We start from the raw sequence: 20,030 nt of genomic DNA, 5'->3' as shown, positions 1-20,030 counted from the left end.
GTTATTCAACATTAACATTGACGACATGCACTTCAAGATAGAAGCCCGACTCACTGACAGGAGAGAGGGGGGGAAAATTGACTGATGTGCAAAATTAGCTCTTTGCTCTGTTTTACAAGCCTGAGTGCATTAGTCCGCCGGTCCAGCACCACGCCGCTCGCTCAGTCCAAGGTCAAGCTGCTATCTCTCTCAATCATCCCTTCCTCTTCAACTCTCCTTCCCCCCTCTTTTCCTCTCCGCTCCTCCCTCTCTCCCGCCTGCAGCGTGTAAGCACCCCTCATTACGGTGAGTTATTTATGACGGTGCTTTAATAATTCATGGCCACCGGTCTCTGGGGCTTGTGCTGGAGTTGCGAGGGTCATTCATCACGACCTGGCTAATCTCTCGCCGAACTGCCGGGGGGCATTCAAGGCTGTGTAGTGGCAAGTGTGGGCAGCGTCAATAACAACCACAGCACACGAACGCCGGCTACACACAAACATTAGCAAGATCTAAATGAAAGATTAAGACTTTCATGGCATCAACACCGATTCTGGATCCCGGCCCGGCTCCGCATCAGGCTCTTTCCTTTTATTTGCTACCCACAAGACAGCTGGGAGCTCCGAGTCGCACCGCAATTAGACGATAATGACATTCACTGCTTTAATGAATTGCATTGCAGGGTTTGTCAGAAGATGCCATCGACTTCCATCTGACACACACGTCAGAAATAATTCCTCTAACATTTTCTTTTCTCTGTTAAATGACTCGGGGGGGAGGATGACGACGCCCGACACACAAGTTTTCATGATTTGGAACCAGCCTGGTTCAGTGTATATGAGGGAAAACCAAGCTTCTGATCAGCCGCCAGAGAGACGGCCTAGAAAGAGACTCTGAAATGAGATTATACAAACATTATTTTCTTCACAAACTCTTCCCAAAAAAAAATATTGATCCAACCAGAATCTTATGAATAACACAAATCATTATATATACACATGGAGGATGGCGTGTGATCCGATTCACTGATCTTCACTGGTAGTTCACAAGGAAAAATCACCAAGTTTGCATGTTCTCCTGGGTTTTCTCCGACGAGCAAATGTTTGTCTTTCTTTTCCCGTAGAGAAGATTTAATTTTGGTTTCGATACCAACAGGAAATGCCTCAGACTTTGCTTTAAGTGCTGGGTCAGACATGAATCTATGTCTTTAAAGAATATTACTTTCACCCACTTAAAACTGCAATTTTATTTTCCTGGAAATCACTTCTCCTTCACCGCTTCAAAACGGCAGTTGCGCCTTACTGCCACTGGGACGTACTGTTTTTAGAGCTGCGGAGACAAAGGGACTTCTGGGTCGTACGGCTGAAATGTCGGTAATTTGGTAAATATTTCACACAGGAAAGTAAAACTGTGTTTCACAAGGTGGCACAGAGACGTCAGGAGGCGCTGACGACTAAACACAATTTAAAAAACTCAACTTTCTCTTGATTTGGATCCACATATCCACTCGTTTGGTTAAGTTCACTTTCCACCAGGTTTCCAACACGAACACACTGCAGACAAACAGGAGGCTCACCATGTCCAGGCAGTGGAGGGGGAGGGGAGGTCTTGGGAGGGGTCTAGGTGAGGACCGGGGTCCCGTCACTCGGTCTCTTCATGCAGTCAGACGTCTCTTGACGAGGCCTCTTGGTCGGTGTCACTGTGAGAGGGAATAAAAAAAACGACAAGACACAAATTGAACGTGAGGGAATTTGTTTTGACCTTTTGAACCTTTTAAACCTTCAGAGAACATTTGATTCTTTTGAATGCTGCTGATACAGATTCGACTTTTGTTTTTCTACCGTTTGTTGCTCATAATGTGGGTGATCCAGGATTTAAAGCTTATTCTAAGCTGCTCTGAATAAACATCGACTAAATGCTAAAAAAAAATTTGGGGCCGCAGCATCCAGACAGAAATGATAATACAAAAGTCAGATTTCAAACCACTGTGCTGAATGATTCACAAACATGTTTAACATCTTTGCTCAGTGACTGTCGACGCAAAATACAAGAAAGTGTAAAATATATTTTTTTTTATATTCAGACATCATGGAGGTTATGTTTTCACCCCCTGTCCGTCCATTGTCAGCAGGTTTTACGCAAAAATGACCGAACCGATTTTAACAAAAGTTGGTGAAACTTTTGTCAACATTTATTCTGATTAAAATAAATAACCACTTTGGGTCGACGCTGCTGTGAAATTGTTTTAACGTTATCTGGGTTCACACCAACACATTAATGTAATTACTCAGAATGCATTGTATTCCATGAAGCTGCAGTTTTGCCCACGCGGTCAAATGCTAATGAGACGTGAGCCTGTGGTGTAACCATGTGGTGGAGGAGTGAGTGCGAGCAGTGCAGCTGTAAAAACTCCCAGGGGGCTCGGCGGGGTCGAGCCGAGCGTCAATTAGATTCCCCGTCACCTTGACCTGGTTTTCAATGACGGAGCCGAGCAGGCTGACGGCGCTCACCGCCACGGCTCCGCTTTATTCACCATTCGGTCCCATCCGCTCTGTTTGCAGAATCTTCTCAACCGTGCAGCAAAATAAACACAGAGTGAAACTGTTTGAGAAAGAGAAATATCAGCAAAGAGGATGTTGATCAATATCACACAACAATTACTGGGCCAGCTGCTGAGATCTCTGCCTTTCAAAGCCACGCGCTCCCGCTCCGACGCGGAACAAAAAACTCCCCGAACAGCAGAACTTCAAAGCGTTTACAAGTGCTCAATAATGGAGGATGTTGCTACGTGTTGGGAGACGAGGACTGCAGCAGAAGAATGCTAACGAGCCTCCGTCTGAGGATACGTCGCCTCCTCACATTTCTGCCGCATCTCCGCTCTAATGTGAGAAAGGAGGAGGAATGAAACGCAACGAAGATTTGACCTTTATCGCCAACACACACACTGTAACAGTGTCAGGACAGAAACTCAAAGTGCAAAGTGCAATCAATTCACAATGAATCCAGGAGGAAAGAGCTGGAAAAGAGACGTAATCATAGCAGACGCCTGAGAGCAGAATGAGGGAATTCACCGACCACCTCATGAAAGAAAAGCATGAGAAGCACTAAACTAACTGCAGCACATGGTACAAGGACAACACCTACAGTACCATCCTCCTCTCTGTGCACGGCTGTGCAATATTCTACTGCAGTTTTAATAAATCCCCCACGTGGGCTTCGTTTTATAATAACCTTCCGTGTCCCTGAAGAGGGGAGGTGATTAAACGAAGATAATTAAGAATACAGCAATGTCTTTTTGGGGACGTTGACGGTGCGGCAGCAGTGGCAGATGGTGAGCTCAGCATGTGACAAAGAGACGAAATAAATACTAAAAAAAAAAAAAAAGTGAGAACACAGAAACAAAAAAGCCTCTATATTCTCTCTGAACAAAAACAGACCTGCACACGCTTTACAGGAATGAAGCGAAGTGTACAAACACCGGGAGCTTTGACTCGTTTATTTGCATGGGCTCTAATCACAGTTGGTCTCAAAGGGCTTAACAACGCCCACGTTGTGAGACGATTAATGATAATGACACAATCCAACCTCAGATCTTCAGCCAGAAGAAAAAACTTTTCATTTTGTTTCACCAAACGACAATTAGCTTCACTAAACTCCAGTCAAAGACGATAGTTTGCAGCAATCGAGCAGAGGAAGTGAGACGAGGTTCATTAGAGGCTCGTCGCGCTTCGCAACATTAGAACAACAGTCGGCCGGTTATTTATAACTGAAGCGGACTGAGTCAGGAACAAACTCCCTGTGAAGGGAAGCGAGGTGGGATGAGCGTCAACCCCAGGGAGGGATTTCAAATAGGATGATTAGATCATTCATTTAACGGAATCTGTGTGACGCTGATACGACCGTGACGTCCTGATCATTTTAATATTCAGTGTCGTAGGTGTCACAATTACAATGTTCGTAATGATCGATCTCGTCTGTCTTTACGTGGACTGTTTTACAGCACCACCTAGAGGAGACAGTAAATTAGTTTTAAATAAGTTTTATAATTTCATCCCAACTGTAAAACAGATGCACTGTGCAAACTTAGGTTACAATCAATCTACATTGTAATTAATATTTAATAAAGTACATTTACTCGAACGGTTTCCCGAAGTATTTTTTGTACGACAATGTGTGAAAAGGGTGTTTGCATTTTTCTCTTTTTCATCCCAAGTGTTTTGTAGAAAGGGAGCAAACCTGTGCAGGAGTAGTGAGGAGAGCAGAGGGCTGGAGGTGGATGCGTGTAAGAGACCGCGTTGTCTATTGAGGTACAGGAGTGACGCTTTCAGGTAAACAAACCGAAATTAAACAGACGACAAACTCGCTTGTTGTTTGCATCAAGGTACAAAAATGTTATTTGTTCCATTTTCAGACTGTAACACAACCAGAATCAAAGGTCAGAATAAAACTGCAGCTCCGCTCCAGCTGCTGTGATGCAGCCCGAACAGTAATCATCTCACAAATGGCTGCGGTGTTCTGCTCCAAACCACCTCATCTTCAGGTATTCTCTCCCTAATGCCTCCTCCAGCCGCTGCTGTCCCCGTCCTCCATTTTGACGGAGGTTGGACGAACCCAGGGAGGGTTTTATTTTAGGGCTGTGTTTATTTAGGTCATTTTCACTGTGGGGAAACTTTTATGACCAGGCTTTTATGTTCACACAAGACTTCAAATAATGTTGTCTGCAGCCCTGTGAGCTTGCACAGAGCATGATGGGAAGTAAAAAAAAAAAAAAAAAAAAAGGGTTATCACATACAAAGGGTTTTCTGACAAACATTTGATCCGACAACAAAAGGAAATGCAGACGCTCTGATAATGATCCAACTGCTGGGATCTAACATTTTCTAACTTTTGGTTTTTTGAAATGAAACTCTGGATGTTTTCACACCTGAAAGTCTGAATAAAGGTTGTAACGGCCACAACGTTCACATTTGAGCCGGTTAGCTTTGACTTCACATTGTCATTTAGGGAACACACTGAAGAATTCTGTATGACGTGTGTCCTGTCGTCCTCAAGCATTTGTGGGCAGGGACTGTAACCCTGGACAGCTGAGAAGATATTTCATCTGCTGCACAGAGCCCGAGACGTCCGACTCTGCTGCAGAGCCAATAAAACCGACTGCGAACGTGATACATGTGAGTCACAGCTGGCAGGAAGACAGCTGCTTGAAGAGACGACGCTGTTTACCTTTAAAATACCAAAGTAATCTCCGCACATGATACGATTTTAAAGCCTGATCGCGAGCAGGAGACGAGGAGGAAACGATAAAGAATCTGAGCCAGGAGCGAAAGCAAAAGATGTGAACTCTACTGTACATTTAATTCTACATATTCCGGCGACTATCAAAAAATGAAAACTAAAGCTTAAGTTCTTACATCATTTGCAAGTCAAGCAGCATTCAAAGGAAAGGTCAAGGGTGAGCGCTGCGTCAACCAGATAAAAGAAAGAGCAGACGAAGACGTGTCGAATTAAATCACAACCAAAGACCAAGTCACAATGTGTGACCGAAGGATGTGATGTTCTTGAGAGAGAAAGTGAAAATAACGTGTGAAATATAATCAAAATACGTCAGGATATTAATTAACACTCTGGTCTCGCTGGTTCCTGCTGCTGACGAGAGCTGATGTAACAGTCTTCAATGAGAAGCTGTTAACCGGAGTCTCGGGCAGCCGCGGATTTTCCACGTGTTCGTTTTAAGATGTGAAACAAGATCAGATCACAAGGTGAAGCAGACAGAGCTGGGAAATACGAGCGACAAATCCGGTTTTACAATTTCACGAGAAGAGAGCGAACACCTCCGTCAGTCCCCTTTGTGAACCCACGTGTAAATTCAACAGATCCGGATTTTAAATTACCTAAAACTGAGATTGTCGTTTAGAATATTTTACGCTTTTTAAGGAAAACTCTACACGCAGCACACAACAAGACCCGACATCACGAGCGGCATCTTTTCTTACGATTTGTGGATTTAAAATCGGACATCACTGAGGAGAACGTGTGTTCTCACTTGACAGAGGCAGCAAATTAACATTCAAACTGCGCCACTGAGGCATAGAGGGTTTACAGCAGGAAACAGAAAGTGTGTAATTGAATTATTTTAATCTTTTTAGTTTTCGTAAACAAACACTTCTGAGGGAGAGGAGGATAAGAGACAAAGTGCCAAATCTCAACATAAAGCTTTTGGCTGGCGCCGCGCGGCACGATTCCCACCCGGCGATGGTGCAGTGCCAGGGCGTCTCCACCGCCGGGTTCCCTGTCAGACTGAGCCGCCGATCTGCATTCACCTGCAGTTAGGGGCCTCTGGAGGGGGCTGCGGTGGAGGTAAAGGTTGGGCGGGCCCTGAAGCGAGTTTATAAAACCAAGCTGAGCGACGCCCACGCAGAGGGCTGAGACAACGCAGCTGCTTTGTTATGAAACGGCAGCTTTTTATTTTTTTCAGTGGAGGATTAGTTCTTTATTAATGCATTAATGGATCAGCGCTGTGCTGCGGCCCCGAAAAACATTCAAGTAAGCACAACACTCCCGTCCCTGTCTGGTGCTAAAAGCAGCAGCATAGTGTGTGTGTGTGTGTGTGTGTGTGTGTGTGTGTGTGTGTGTGTGTCTGTGGAATAACATTTAATGTTTTGTTGTGAGATCTAAAATTAGAAATTCAGTTTAAAACTAGAAATGCACCCTGGTGGCTTCAGCTCCCGACGACTAACAACACAAAATCTAAAGATTTCAACAGACAATACACAATAATAATAAACACAAATGTGTGTATTTGCAGTTTTATGTCATTAATTAATTTCTCTGTTCACACAAATAAGATAATTAGTTGGATGTTTCTGGAGTTAAGAAGAAGTTGGACTCATTCAGTACATTATTCATCTGCTGGTCACTGAAGTGGTTCATGGATTCATGTCTTCCACAGATGTCAGTGATTCGAAATGTTGTCGTGTTGTTGTGCTAAATTACAGCTGTTTCCCTGTCGGAAAAAAATCAAACAGCTGAGTCAATTTGCAGCTTTGTCGCTGGGATTAAAAACGAGGATGTGGTCGCTCATGCAGAGCCAGAAAAAATGGTGACAGAAAAATTGGCCACAGAAACGACATCAAGTGTGAATAATGAGGTTTTACAGGCTCCGGTGACACGATGCTAAATGTTTGTTTGGTTCTAAAGTGGTTCGGTACAAGGACACGTTCGTGTTCACACTGTCTGCATCGGGGGCGTGGATACAGTGTGATTGACAGCTAGTACCGTCTAATCGGTGTAGGTGGGCGTGCAGTTTCCTCGAGCTCTCACTCAGGCTCCACCCCCTACTCTTCCAAATATGGTCGATTAAGGTTTTAAAGAAAACAAGATGGCGCTGGAACAAAATGCAAAACTCAAGGCTTCAAATCGCAGCTCACAAACCGACGGGTGACATCACGCTGGGTCGACACTTTCACATCTCAGACTGTGACAGATGATGTCATGAAGTGAACTGTGACCTGCGGTCGCTGCGTCTCTCCCGTGCACCCGCCCGAGGATCCACTCACTGGAGGATCTCTGAACTAGGAACGAGAGCAGAGAGCTGAGTGAGCTGCTGCTTCCTTCACACCTGCTCAATTATTCCAGTCCACACAAACACAAACCAGCTTGCCTTGCATTTTTATTCCTCTTTATTATCCTTATATTGTTTGAGAGGCACTTTCGGCTCTGCCCTGGAAAGTTTGATACGCAGCAGTTTAAGTTTACCTTTCACGCGAGTGGGCGTGTTTGTGTTTACAAGCGCGTGTCAGTGTTGTATAAAGTGACCGACGGTGAGAGAGTCTAAGAGCGACCAGAGAAACCAGCTGCAGAAGGTTCGCCTGCATTATCGACGTGTTACCGGCTGTTTCACTCTACTGCAGCAGATAATAATACAATAATAGACCTTCGATGGTGACGATCAGGAAATCTCACTCTCTCTGATGGAAAACAACCAACGAGGCAGCGAGGACACTTTAATATCTGTGCAGCTGCAGATCACCTCCTGGAAGCAATTTCAGCTTCTTGCCTTCGCCACAGCCAATCAGCACGGAGCGACGACACAAGGCGAGTCGCCCGCCGGGTGTACAAGCAGCAGGTGGTGGATGTGCGTGTGACACAAAGGCGGTGTCGGTCTCTCAGCCAGGTAATGGAGGCATCATGTGGTCGAGCACGACGAACCACTCAGAGCTCGGCAGAGAGGAGCTCAGAGGCGACTGAACTCGGCCCGACTTGTGTTTCCATTTCCAAAGCATCAGACGACGGCTCGGTGACAGGTGGAGGGTTTTAGATTTGAGGCAAATGACCTGCTGTTTGTCACAGCATCAGAGGTTTTCATTTCTACGAGACATTTGAGGAGGAGAACTGCATTTTGTGGCGAACAATAATCACAATAAATGGTAATGTCGAAAAAAGGTGCGAAAGTATAAATTTGGTAGAGGACACGGTATTTATTCTAAAAAAGTTTTTACCTTATTCCTATTCAGCTTATTTTTCTTTCTTCCTCACATTGGACTTTTTGTACGGTTCCATGCATTTTTCAGGACGGGGAGAGAATGAAATTCCTTTCCCAGACTTGCCTGGTAGCCCCGTGTGAACCCTGAAGAAGTCCCAGTGTAGGAAGCTAATTATAATATCCAGCAGCGTAGTATTGGGCATTAGTCCAAGCAGCTTTCACGGGCAGAGGCCAATTCAACACACACATTCACCTCCTACACTCTGCAGCCAGGGAGAGAGTTATCCCAGCACCAGACATTTCACCTCACAGTTCTCCAGCAGGCCTGCTGCCGCCTCACCTGAGCTATCAACTAAAGCTGTGAGCTGCTCCTCTAAACCCATGTTCAAAGTTCGGAGCTGCTAGACTCACAAACCTGCACTCACTGTGGTTTTCACAGGCAGCTACTGTCTTTAACTTCTGAAATATGGATGATTAGAAGCTGACTCGCTATAAAATATTCATTCTCTCAAACTCTGGCTCCTGTCTGCTCGAATATAAACGTTGATGCCAACCTGGTATTTTAAACTTCGCAAGGATTTGGCATCAAAACATTGATAACGTTGATCTTCCCTTTAACTTGCGGTTCCGTTCTTTGACAGGATAAGGAAGATTCAACAGTCATATGTGGGTTGATAACACACTGATTGTAAATAAACGCATCTCCTGTTCCAACCGTCAAAACAATCCATCTTCACACATATTGATTAATTTGTCGCAGCTAAAAACAAGATCAACAATGGCCAAAACATACTGATTTCCTTTTTGTCGTTGGGTAAAATCTTATTTCATTGCACAGCACATTGATCTCTCTCTCTCTCTCTCTCTCTCTCTCTCATTGACAACAAACCTGTGGAAAGTAAAGAGTGTTTTCCGACGCAGCTCAGTGCAGATGTAACGTGTTGAGCCACCAGAACAAAGCGAGTTACACTTTTATCCCATCAGCTCAAACGCGACAGCTTTTGTGTGTCCTGACGCAATTCACAGACTCCACTGAGCTCAGGTGAAGCTGCAGGATTATTTTTTGCACGGTCTGCTAATGGATTTCATTAGTGCAGCTCAGGACGCACACCACTCTTCCTGAACTCCACCTCATCACACTCACAGCTCACATACAGCTCCACAGTAATCCTGCTGCTGCTTAAAGCAACCTGTTCACCTGCGGACCCGCAGCACCTCACTGTTGACTTTCTCCATTGTTTATGTCCCAGCGCTCACCGACAACAAGTCATTTTGACGATGTGACTCGAAAAGGCAGAAGACGGAAGACAGAAGCCAGAGGACGACACAAATCTTTTTTTTTACAGCAGCTGATGGGAGATACGACGTATAATTTATGATCATGTGATGTGCAGTAAAGAGATGGAATTAAATGCATTCAGGACCAAGAGCAGAAAGCGCTAACATCTCACATGAGGGCTGGGATAAAAATATTCACATTCATGTGTCAAATCTCACCTTTTCTTTTCTTTTCTATGAAATATCCACCTTTCTTATTGCCTCTGCTTTGGACGTTACATTCTGGTGCAGATGTGGATCAACATTTTAATAGTTTTCTCTGAGAATAATTCATAGATATTGATTAAAAAAATATATTTAGAGGACTGATATCTATGTAATTTGGTGCAGCTTCATTGAATTTAAGGGACTGTGGGGCCTCTGCTGTGTCCCATTCTAGTGTTTGATGTTGTCGAGACGTCCTGGACCTGTCCCTAATTATCTCTTTCAGAGCTGATCCCAGTAGCCGCTAAAATAAAGCAGACCATAAGTGTCCTCCGTGTTTTTTGCAATTCCAGACGCTCACACAGAGTGATTCATCTTCTCTCCAGCTGATTGTGTCACTTCAATTTCACGTGTCGTATTCTCTAATTAAACTTTCATTCATGTCCTATCAATAATTTAAGCTTATAATGATTATAGTTTTGAAGGCTTCCAGTGTTTGGATCAAGGAGCTGGTGAAAAATAAGGTTTCACATTAAGTCGTTTACAGATGTTGTTGCAGTGTGTTGATATTTAATCAACAATTGGGTCAACGCATATATCAGGTGAGAGCTGGGGTGGGGGGTGTGGATGTCAGGTATAACCACAGCAACAGGGACATTTGAAGACTAAAATATGTCCGTGTGGAGGTCACGGGGGACGTCCGTGTTATAAATTACAAAATAAAATTGTATGTGAACCCCCCACGCCTATTTAAAACTTTTAAAAAGTTTATTGTCTTGTGTTTTATCTGAAATAGTGTGAAGCTAAAGGATCTTTAGGATTTCTGCTCCTTAAGTTAGCATCCCGACAATCTGCTCATCAGTGAGAAAAACTCAAGACACATTGACAGTGCATGTTGCTGAGCGGTGAAATGATAAAAGGGAACGTGTGTCGAGGAGATTTCAGCGCAAGTTTCATCACGTTGTGTTCACGAAGAATTGCCAGCACACAACACAATTCAGAAAAAGACCAAATTTGACTTGAAATATCAGTCAGACCCTGAAATCCATTTTTAATGCTTATCCAGACTTGAGAGACGAGTGCAGAGCTCCGTCCGTCACCTGGGGGAGCAGCTGAATGCGCCTGCACAGTGGAGGATGTGACGACGTCCCTTCATGCTGCCAGAGCTGAAACGCCTGTGTGAATATTTCAGTTCCTGTGAAATTGCTGGCAAAGTGTTCCGCTTCTCTGTGGCCTCAAACATGCTGCGCTCGTCGTCCACGAGCCGAGCGGCACTTTAAAGATATGTCTGGAGATCTGAAGGGGGAGCGACGCCACCCGGTGCCAAAATTCTTTTCTCGACCGACAACGATCAGGCGGATCCGATCGTCCCGAGGGGAACGACGAGGAAAACTAAAGAGTTACTGAACTGAACTCACGGCTTTATCACGACATGCACCGACGCTGGGTTTAAACTCAAAACCACCGTCACATTACAGAAATTTAACAAGGAGAAATATGATTCCTTTCCTCTGTGTCTTAATCAATCTATGATCGATGTGAATACGAGCGGAATTCGTCTCTTGATCAGCTTCTCTGTTGATCTATTGTTTCCCGTCTTCCTCTTGATAGAATTGCATTCAAATGGCTTCCTCGTCAGTCACTGCTGCAGGAACCTCGGCCCGACAGTTTTATCTGCTTTGAATGTTCCAGTAAATGTTTATTATTTTATGTTTTACACATTTTCACTGAACAATAAAAGCATCATGAACAAACCTTGATCCATAACTCACTACACTGATCAGGCAGCAGCACATAAAACTATAAAAGCTGAAACTCAATAGACTGTGCAGTACGTCCGTGGATGCAGGATCAGCACATACCGAGTTCAAAACAAATGACCTGAGCTGCAACACGTCTTCATTTATTATTGAAACAGAACATTAAGGCTGTAGAAACTCTTGCCCCTGTGTGCCTGTAGCTGCCGACTCTTAAAGCTGCAACAATCAATGTTTCTAGATTACAAATGGACCCATGTGAAATGTGTAATGTGAAAGAGGTCACTCAGAGAATTATCACCAGCTCTGCAGCTCCTTTATGACTGAGTATTTCAGCCTCGTTCATCTCAGCGTATTGGTTTTACCGCCTCGTTCAGTCCATTCTCGGACGTGGGCGATCTGACGTGATCTAATATCGAGATCAATCTTCAAAGACGTCAAAGACCTACTTTTTTAGTGGGAAATACAAGTTAAAGAATTAATCAGTGCACGGCTGGAGTTTGGTTAAGTACTCTCACTTGGCTGTTTGGTGGCAATAAAACAAACTATTGATTCACTCTCCAAAAGTAAAGATCAATCAGACCCTCCTGTGCCGCTACAGTCTCAAAGGTCTGACGAGGACGATTCAGGTGAGAAAGCAGCGGATGATCTCTTGATCAAAGAGGCAAAGACTTGTTCTGTGAGAGATGCTTTGTGAGATACCGACCAGAAACTTTAGAAAAGAAAAACACACGAAAAAGCAAAACAACAGGACGAGGCATGTTCTCTACTCTTAACTTGCATGACCCGTCCAGATCCCATTCTTAGAGGATCCCATGGATCTTTAGTGAGTCTCTGAGGAGGACGAGCGTCTTCAGAGACCGACAAAAGTCTTTTACATACTCTGATGAGGATCTTAATGAAAGATGTAGATGCTCATCAGAGGGAATGATAAACCTCCGAACAGAACCAAACTGACACGTAGGAGCAATGTGCAGAGTTTTTCCTTTCAAATAAAATAGCATACAGTTATTTATTTGTGTTTATTGCCGAAGCATTTATCACTACCACAGTTGAGATATAAAAAAAGTGAAAGTGTTTTATGTGGACTGAAGTGATGCTCCTGGATTTTGTGCTGATACTTCTAGAATTTTTTAGAGGATAGCACCGGTGGATGAGTACTTTTGGAAAAGGTTTGGAGTCTGGAGCCATAAATAATACATAAGGGACATCCTCTCTCAATATTAACACTATTCTTTTACTTTTTATTGCTTTTTAAATGAGATTAACTTTTGAAACAAGTTGGAACCTCCATCACTGGGGATTTATTCTTATGATTAACTCAGTTTAACATCAGAACATCAGAGTGTTTTGTTTTAATTAAATGGAAATGGAGGCATAATCAAATAGTTCAAGGAGGAACACTCAAGAATTCAAATGTGCTTCTGTGTTCAATTATGTTCCCTGAACACGTCAATGTAACATGTGAGCTCATGGTTTTTGTCTGTTTAGTGAATGAGTCCAGGTTCTGGCAGAAGCAGTCGACTGGCAGCTACTACAATTCAAACATCCAGAGTGCTGCAGGGTTTTCTGTTTTCAGAGCACATCAAACAGCTCAGGAGAGGAGACGTCCTCTGGGACTCTCACGGGAAAAAAAACCAAAAAAAAACTGTCCCCCGGATGATGAGGTATTTATTTCAGCCTGGCAAAGTCAGAGAGATGGACGCTTCAGATCACAATCCTTCTCCTCTGTCATCATCAGGGAAGCTTTCTGAGGTTTATATAGAGCACGGTGAGTTGAGCTCTTTAGGCTCTTTTGGGATGAGCTGAAATGAGAGAAGATGGAGCTGATGGCAGCGGGAACCTTCTGCTCAGGTTTCACTGTTTTACCTCAACACACCCGTTCAGTTACACCGAAGAGAGGCCGAGCCAACGTCGGAGGGAACGGGAGCTCGATGGTCAGTTGGCAGCAGGATGCGTAAACAATATGCTGATGTAGTTATCCATAAATATTAAAACCAATCCATAAATAATGTGAGTACGGAATTATACAGGTTAATATTGTGCAGTGATGTTGCCGACTGCTGCTGGTAGAAATTCACTCATCGATACTTTCCAATATCGGCCGATATATATATCAAAATATAAATATGTCTGTAAAAGGACGATTTTATCAGCCGACAGATAAATGTGTTGGTCTCTATAAACAATCACCAGTCATTGTTCCCAGAGGATGAACATTTATCACCTGGCTGTGCAGTCAGTAACGTTGGTCTGCCGAGTCTGGTTTTGTGCTTCTTGTGTCGCTGTGCTGTCGTAGCGTTTCAGTGAAGCTGGGCAGTTTGACACTCCGCTCTCTTGATTTCCAACGTGTCCGCTGTGACGAGCCGCTCTGGAGCGTCATCACAGAGTTTTGTTTCTAAATGAAGATCCAGCTGTCGTGGATCGTTCTTGGCTCTAACCCGTCATTTTGATTTGAGTCTCAGCAGCGTCACACGGCTCATTCTCGGCACAGCCATCTCCACAAAGTGAGTATCTCGGAGTGTTTGATATTCCCTGTCGTTATTCTTCAATTTTCATGATGGCAAAACGTGTTTTCTGAGCTACTTCATATATTTTCTGTCTTTTCAGCTCGGAGAGTCTCAGAAAACACATTCAGGATGACGAGGATGATGTGAAACTAAAATCTGGTCACTGAATCAATAAATGTGACAAATGCCTGCATCAGAAGCAGAATTCAAGTCATCATATTCTGAAACTCTCGACAGGAATCAGGTGGATTAAGATCTTTCCATTTTAATGTGTTTATGTTTTGAAGATCGACCCACTCACCAAGCGTCGAGCGGCCAACATCACCGAACAAAACACAAGCCCAGTGTTATTTCAAAATGTCTGAACACGACCCGACACATCAAGACCAGTCAGGTTTCCACACTCTACTGCAACGCTCTTTAACTGCAATATTCTTCGTTGTTTGGACAAAACTTTGTCTTCTACAACGTAACACAAATGCAGGCGGGAAATTTGCATGACAGCAACACAACGTGGATTTAGAAGAAAGTCTCCTTCTGTCACATCGATGTTTAGTTGTGAAACATAAATCTGACAGAGACCAGAAAACTTTGGCTCTAATGTTGAATCTACAGTTTCAACAATGAAGCTCATGTAACTCTTCACTGAACAATGAGCTTAGATCGGCTCCTAATAGCCTGATCGATACTACAAATCAATACTGGGCCTCGTTCAGATACAGTTAATCATACACAACCAAAACTACAACTGAAGAAAATCTAAATCAACAACAACAATGACTTTCTCTGTGTCTTGAGTCAAAATCAAAGATGGACGACACGACAGCTCCCAAAAAGTAAAGCCAGATTATCTTGATTGCCCCCTAGTGGCAGTTTTAAACACACTGGTGTTAGTTCAAGTGTGGATGTTTCTGATGAGTTATTTGATGATTTGAAAAAAACAAAAAAGATTGGCATAGCAACCTTTTCTTCTTAAACTTAAATTTCCTTATGTTCCATTCATGTATGTTTGACATAGAGTTCATAATGAAAAGCAGGGATCACAGCCTGATGACCACCAGCACAGCTCACAGCAACTGTCAGATTATTAAAGTCAGCAGAGACACACTGAACTTGTGCTGAGCCGAAGTTGCCCTATCCCACCTCCGCCAGTGTCCGCACTGAGGATTTACTGCTAAGAAAACATTAGTGTATTCCTTACACACAGCACCGGACAACCCCTAATTGAAAACAAAATGTCACGTACACACTTGATCCTCATTTGCAGGAGCTGCCACTGCATCCTCGTCAACGCTTTTAGCTGCAGCCGAGGCCTGAGGCGACCGGGCTTGAACGTTAGGCTCCAGTTACCGTTTCTCTTCGTTCCCAAACACAAAAAACGTTCCCCCTGGTGTAGCTGCCGATCATCCACAGAGCAGTTTAGTTTAGAGGAGCAGGTGGGGGCGGGAAGTCCGTGACACACGTTACCTGAACCATCTATTATCTATGCTGCTCATCCTTTCAGACAGGGGGGTGCGGCCAATCCCAGAAGATACTACGCCAGAGAGACAGTTCACCCTGGACAGGCCGCCAGTGTATCACAGGCCCGACAGATTGAGACTAACAAGTATTAATACTCACATTCACACCTTCAGAAAATTGAGAGTCTTCAAGTCTCTGGAGAAAATCCAAACAGACACGAGGACAACATGCTAACGCCAAACAGCAAAACCCCGGTAGTATCGACCATCGGTGCAGGTAACACACAGCCCACGAAGGTGATGACATAGTATAGTTTGTTTGAGTATTGTTTATCCGAATATTGTTTATCCGAGTTTTGTTTATCCGGGTATAGTTTATGTGACAATTGTTTAAGTGAGTAAAGTTTATGTGAGTATAGTTCATCCAAGTATTGTTAATATGAGTATTGTTAATGTGAGTATAGTTTATCCGAGTATAATTAATATGATTATTGTTAATGTGAGTATAGTTCATCCGAGTATAGTTAATGTGGGTATAGCTAATATGAGTATTGTTAATGTGGGTATAGTTAATGTGAGTATAGTTAATATGAGTATTGTTAATGTGAGTATAGTTTATCCGAGTATTATTAATATGATTATTGTTAATGTGAGTATAGTTCATCCGAGTATAGTTAATGTGAGTATAGTTAATGTGAGTATAGTTATTGTGAGTATTATTAATGTGAGTATAGTTAATATGAGTATAGTTAATGTGAGTATAGTTAATATGAGTATAGTTAATGTGAGTATAGTTAATATGAGTATAGTTAATATGAGTATAGTTAATCTAAAGTCATCCCTCCAGTGCACAGGTGCCTCACCTGTACCTATAAAACCCGGAAACAGAAGACAGGTGCTCTGCTGCCATTGGTCAGAAACGCTGTGAAGTTAATTCGCTCACCTGAGCGTCACGAGGAGAAGCGGGAACAACTTTAACGATAATTCTTCTCTCTCTCTCCGGGGGGGAGAGAGGGGAGGGGGGGGGAGTTAACGCTGGAGCTCTAACGCGGAGCTGAAGTGAACCTAACCGGGACAGCGGCGCGTCCCCGAGCCTGTTCCGCGCTCTTACCTTCACCGACGGCGGGTTGAGCAGCGCGAGGCTCCGCGGCTCCTCCTCCTCCTCGCTGCGGTGGTTGTCCCCCCGCGTGTTCGTGTCCTCACACAGAAAGTTACTTCCGTCCTGGACTCGGTTGTCCTCCGGTCAGCGGCTCGCAGCGAGGACCGAGGCGGCGGCGGCGGCAGCGGCTCCGGTGTCCGGTCACTCTGTGCCGCTCACTGCGCTCCGTGCACCGGAGCTCTGAGCCGCGCATGCGCACAACCGCTGCTGCTGCTGCGAAACAAAGATCGTCTGATGATGAGATGATCCGCTCCGTGACAAAACTGGAAAAATGTGTTAGTGTCCATGAAGGGAATATCATCAGTCTACTTTTACTCTATTTTTTTATACTATGTGAAGTGTCTTTATATAATTAAAAGTTTTATTACTATATTTTTGTTGTTGTTATTGTTTTATATTAGCTTATACTGTTTTTTAAATGAGATAAAACCAGTGTAAAGTGTCTGAACATTGTTAAAAGTGATATATGAATAAAATGGTGATGATTATTATAACAGAGATTATAACAGATGTAGATATACACATTACACTGTGAGATACAAACAGATAAACAGCAATACACATATAACCTCCTCAGTGGAGGTACAATGCTCATGTTGACGAATTACCAAACATACTAATACTGCTAATAAAATAATACGAAATATTTCTCTCACTTTAAGGGTGAACACGTGACCATAAAACATGAATCCTGCTTTCGTCTCTCAATATATTGTAAATTAAATCATCTGTTTTGCTTTTCCTCCTGTAAATCAATACACACAAGAATTAATGCTAAGATAATAATTTCCAGTAGTTTAATATGCAGGATAGCACATATATTGGAACAGTCTTGCTTCTGTATGTAATTTGTCTTAATCCATCAAACCTGATATATGACCTTGGACCCCCCCCCCCCCCCCCCCCCCCCCCCCCCCCCCCCCCCCCCCCCCCCCCCCCCCCCCCCCGCCCCTTCACTGACCTCAGCAATCTTATAAATAGGCACTAATGGATATCCTGTTTCTCAGGAGAGCTTCCTGAGAAACATGCATGTATCACATTCATGTTTTAAACATTAAATTCAAAGCTAACAATTGATTTTAAATGTATAATAATATCTCACCTGTTACAGTGAGACCACTGCCTTTTACTGTAAACAACCATCCAGCATGTGACTGTATGTCCGAGCTCAGCAGTAATACTTTAAGAGTACTGCAGTACTCTACGCTGCAGTCATCTCAACACCGCTCTCCTGTCGCCCCTCGTGTGCTGTACTGTGGAGCTGATTTGAATATGAGGAGAGAACAACGGGATCTGTGTGAAAATTCACAGCCGAAGGTGTGAAGATTATGGAAGTTTTATTTTCACAGGAATGCAACTATTACGTACACGCCTTTGTTAATTAGATGCTGCTGAAACTAATCGTTTTGTTCTGAACACAGTGTCATGGAAGAATATTAAGAATATCAAGTGAAGTTGAACAAAAACTTACCCTGTTTCATAACTGCATCTCAGGCTGTTTGGATGGTTGATTGATTGATCGATTGATTGATTGATTGATTGAGACAGAGTACAACTTGAACAGGTCATCACAGGCCAAAAAATGTAAAATAAGAATACAGTTGTCTTAAACAATAGCAACTAGGTTTAAGATCAAATTTCTAAAATGACCAAAGGGTGGGAGTTTGCGTAACTTAAGGATGAGCTGTGTTTTGTTCTGCTTGAGGAAAAGATAGATTTTTCCAAGTTAAGTACAAAGTCAGTAATTGTCAGTTAAACATATTTGTATAAGGTAAAGATATAAAGATGTATATCAGTGGTTTGAGTGATGGTTTTGATTTCCAGAATCAGCAGCAGAGTGACACCTCTCACCTCTCTAACCCCTCTGAGGTGCACAAACACAGCAGCAGTAATCCAGGTGAGGTTGTGTCGGTGAGTCACTGAGGAGTCAAATGAGCAGAACACAGGTTCACTCACACGAGGTCACTTCAAACACAACGTTACAGCAGCTGCAGCAGTTTCCAAGGTCTCCATGTGAATTCAACCCAAAGGTGGAGTCACACAGTCTGAGAGGAAAGATGCATGAGAGCCAGGCCTGTGATGACGAAGATGATACGTGATATCATCATCATCATCATGTTATATCTTCATAACACACACACACACACACACACACACACACACACACACTCCTCTGCTTCCTTTTACTGTTTTTCTGTCACATAATCAAGTCTCTCTCTCTGTCTCTCTCTCTCTCACACACACACATTGCTGACGGCCTCCATCTGGTATGTGCTTAACTCCACAGACGTCAGCCCCCCCCCCCACACACACACACATCTATCTATAACGGCATCACCAGCCGTCTCAGGACGACGCTCGGGCCTCGTCTGTCCTGTTGCACCACTCCCTGGTTCTGCATGCTCAAGTAACCCTGTTGTTGTGCTGCATCAGCAAAGTGCTGGGTTACAGGGGTGAGTGTGTGTGTGTGTGTGTGTGTGTGTGAGCAGCAGGTGGACTTGAGAGCGAGCCTCCCTCTCTGCAGCAGCTCTTCGGCCTGTTATTCGTACAAACACCAACAAAATGTTTTTCCACTCGGGGCATCGCTGCTCTGGTTTCACTCTTCTTCCAGTCATGTGGAGCTGAGGAAGTTGAATAATGACAAAACTTTTGAGCAGCTGCTCTTTAATATCTAGACTCATATTCAGGTCATTTTGTTATTATCACATTAGGCCGCCTGACTTGGTCTTTCTTATTTTTAGGCTGCGTTCAGGGACAGAAAGAAACCTCAGCCTCCTGATTGTTCGTAATGAGACGAGTGCTTCAGGACAGAGGCTGAACCTGGTTCCACTGATGTGTCATTTACATTTAATATTATTTTTAGATAGTAATGTAAATATATATTCATGGAGTGTATATAAAGATGGAATACACGATGGCTCCCAAAAAGTGAAGCCAAAATCTCTTGTTCGCCCCCTGGTGGCTGGCTGCAGTATAAGTTATAAACCTCATGTCCTCCATGTTAGCAGAATGGACATGGACCAAGCTAAAGAATCTAAATACACATTAAAGAAATTCTTCTTTAAGATGGCTTCTGTCATTAGTTCTTAAATCACAGATCCTGGATATGAACGCTGCCATCTTGCGCCGATGATGATGTAATTTTGGGGCCATGTGATGAGAACCACGTAACCTGACAGAAACCGTCTTATTTAACATATG

The 20,030-nt window shown here is 43.5% G+C and overlaps 1 protein-coding gene across 2 annotated transcripts in view; it reads right to left on the bottom strand.

Annotated features, from left to right (window-relative positions):
• Positions 1 to 17,043, bottom strand: part of LOC109640286 (spermatid perinuclear RNA-binding protein-like) — a 40,677-nt gene extending 23,634 nt beyond the window's left edge. The window contains exons 1-2 of one of the 2 annotated variants that reach the window (XM_069522947.1): positions 16,782 to 17,043; positions 1,556 to 1,678 (exon numbers count right to left, since the gene is read on the bottom strand). In XM_069522947.1, the coding sequence (XP_069379048.1) occupies positions 1,556 to 1,558 (3 nt within the window). In that variant the 5' untranslated portion in view covers positions 1,559 to 1,678; positions 16,782 to 17,043. The remainder of the gene's footprint in view (positions 1 to 1,555; positions 1,679 to 16,781) is intronic. The other variant, XM_069522948.1, reaches the window with a different exon arrangement.
• Positions 17,044 to 20,030: the final 2,987 nt, after the last annotated feature.

Source organism: Paralichthys olivaceus, chromosome 4, assembly GCF_024713975.1.
Source record: "Paralichthys olivaceus isolate ysfri-2021 chromosome 4, ASM2471397v2, whole genome shotgun sequence".
Taxonomy (NCBI): domain Eukaryota; kingdom Metazoa; phylum Chordata; class Actinopteri; order Pleuronectiformes; family Paralichthyidae; genus Paralichthys; species Paralichthys olivaceus.
The sequence above is the reverse complement of the archived record's forward strand: the minus strand, read 5'-3'. Positions and strand labels throughout refer to the sequence as shown.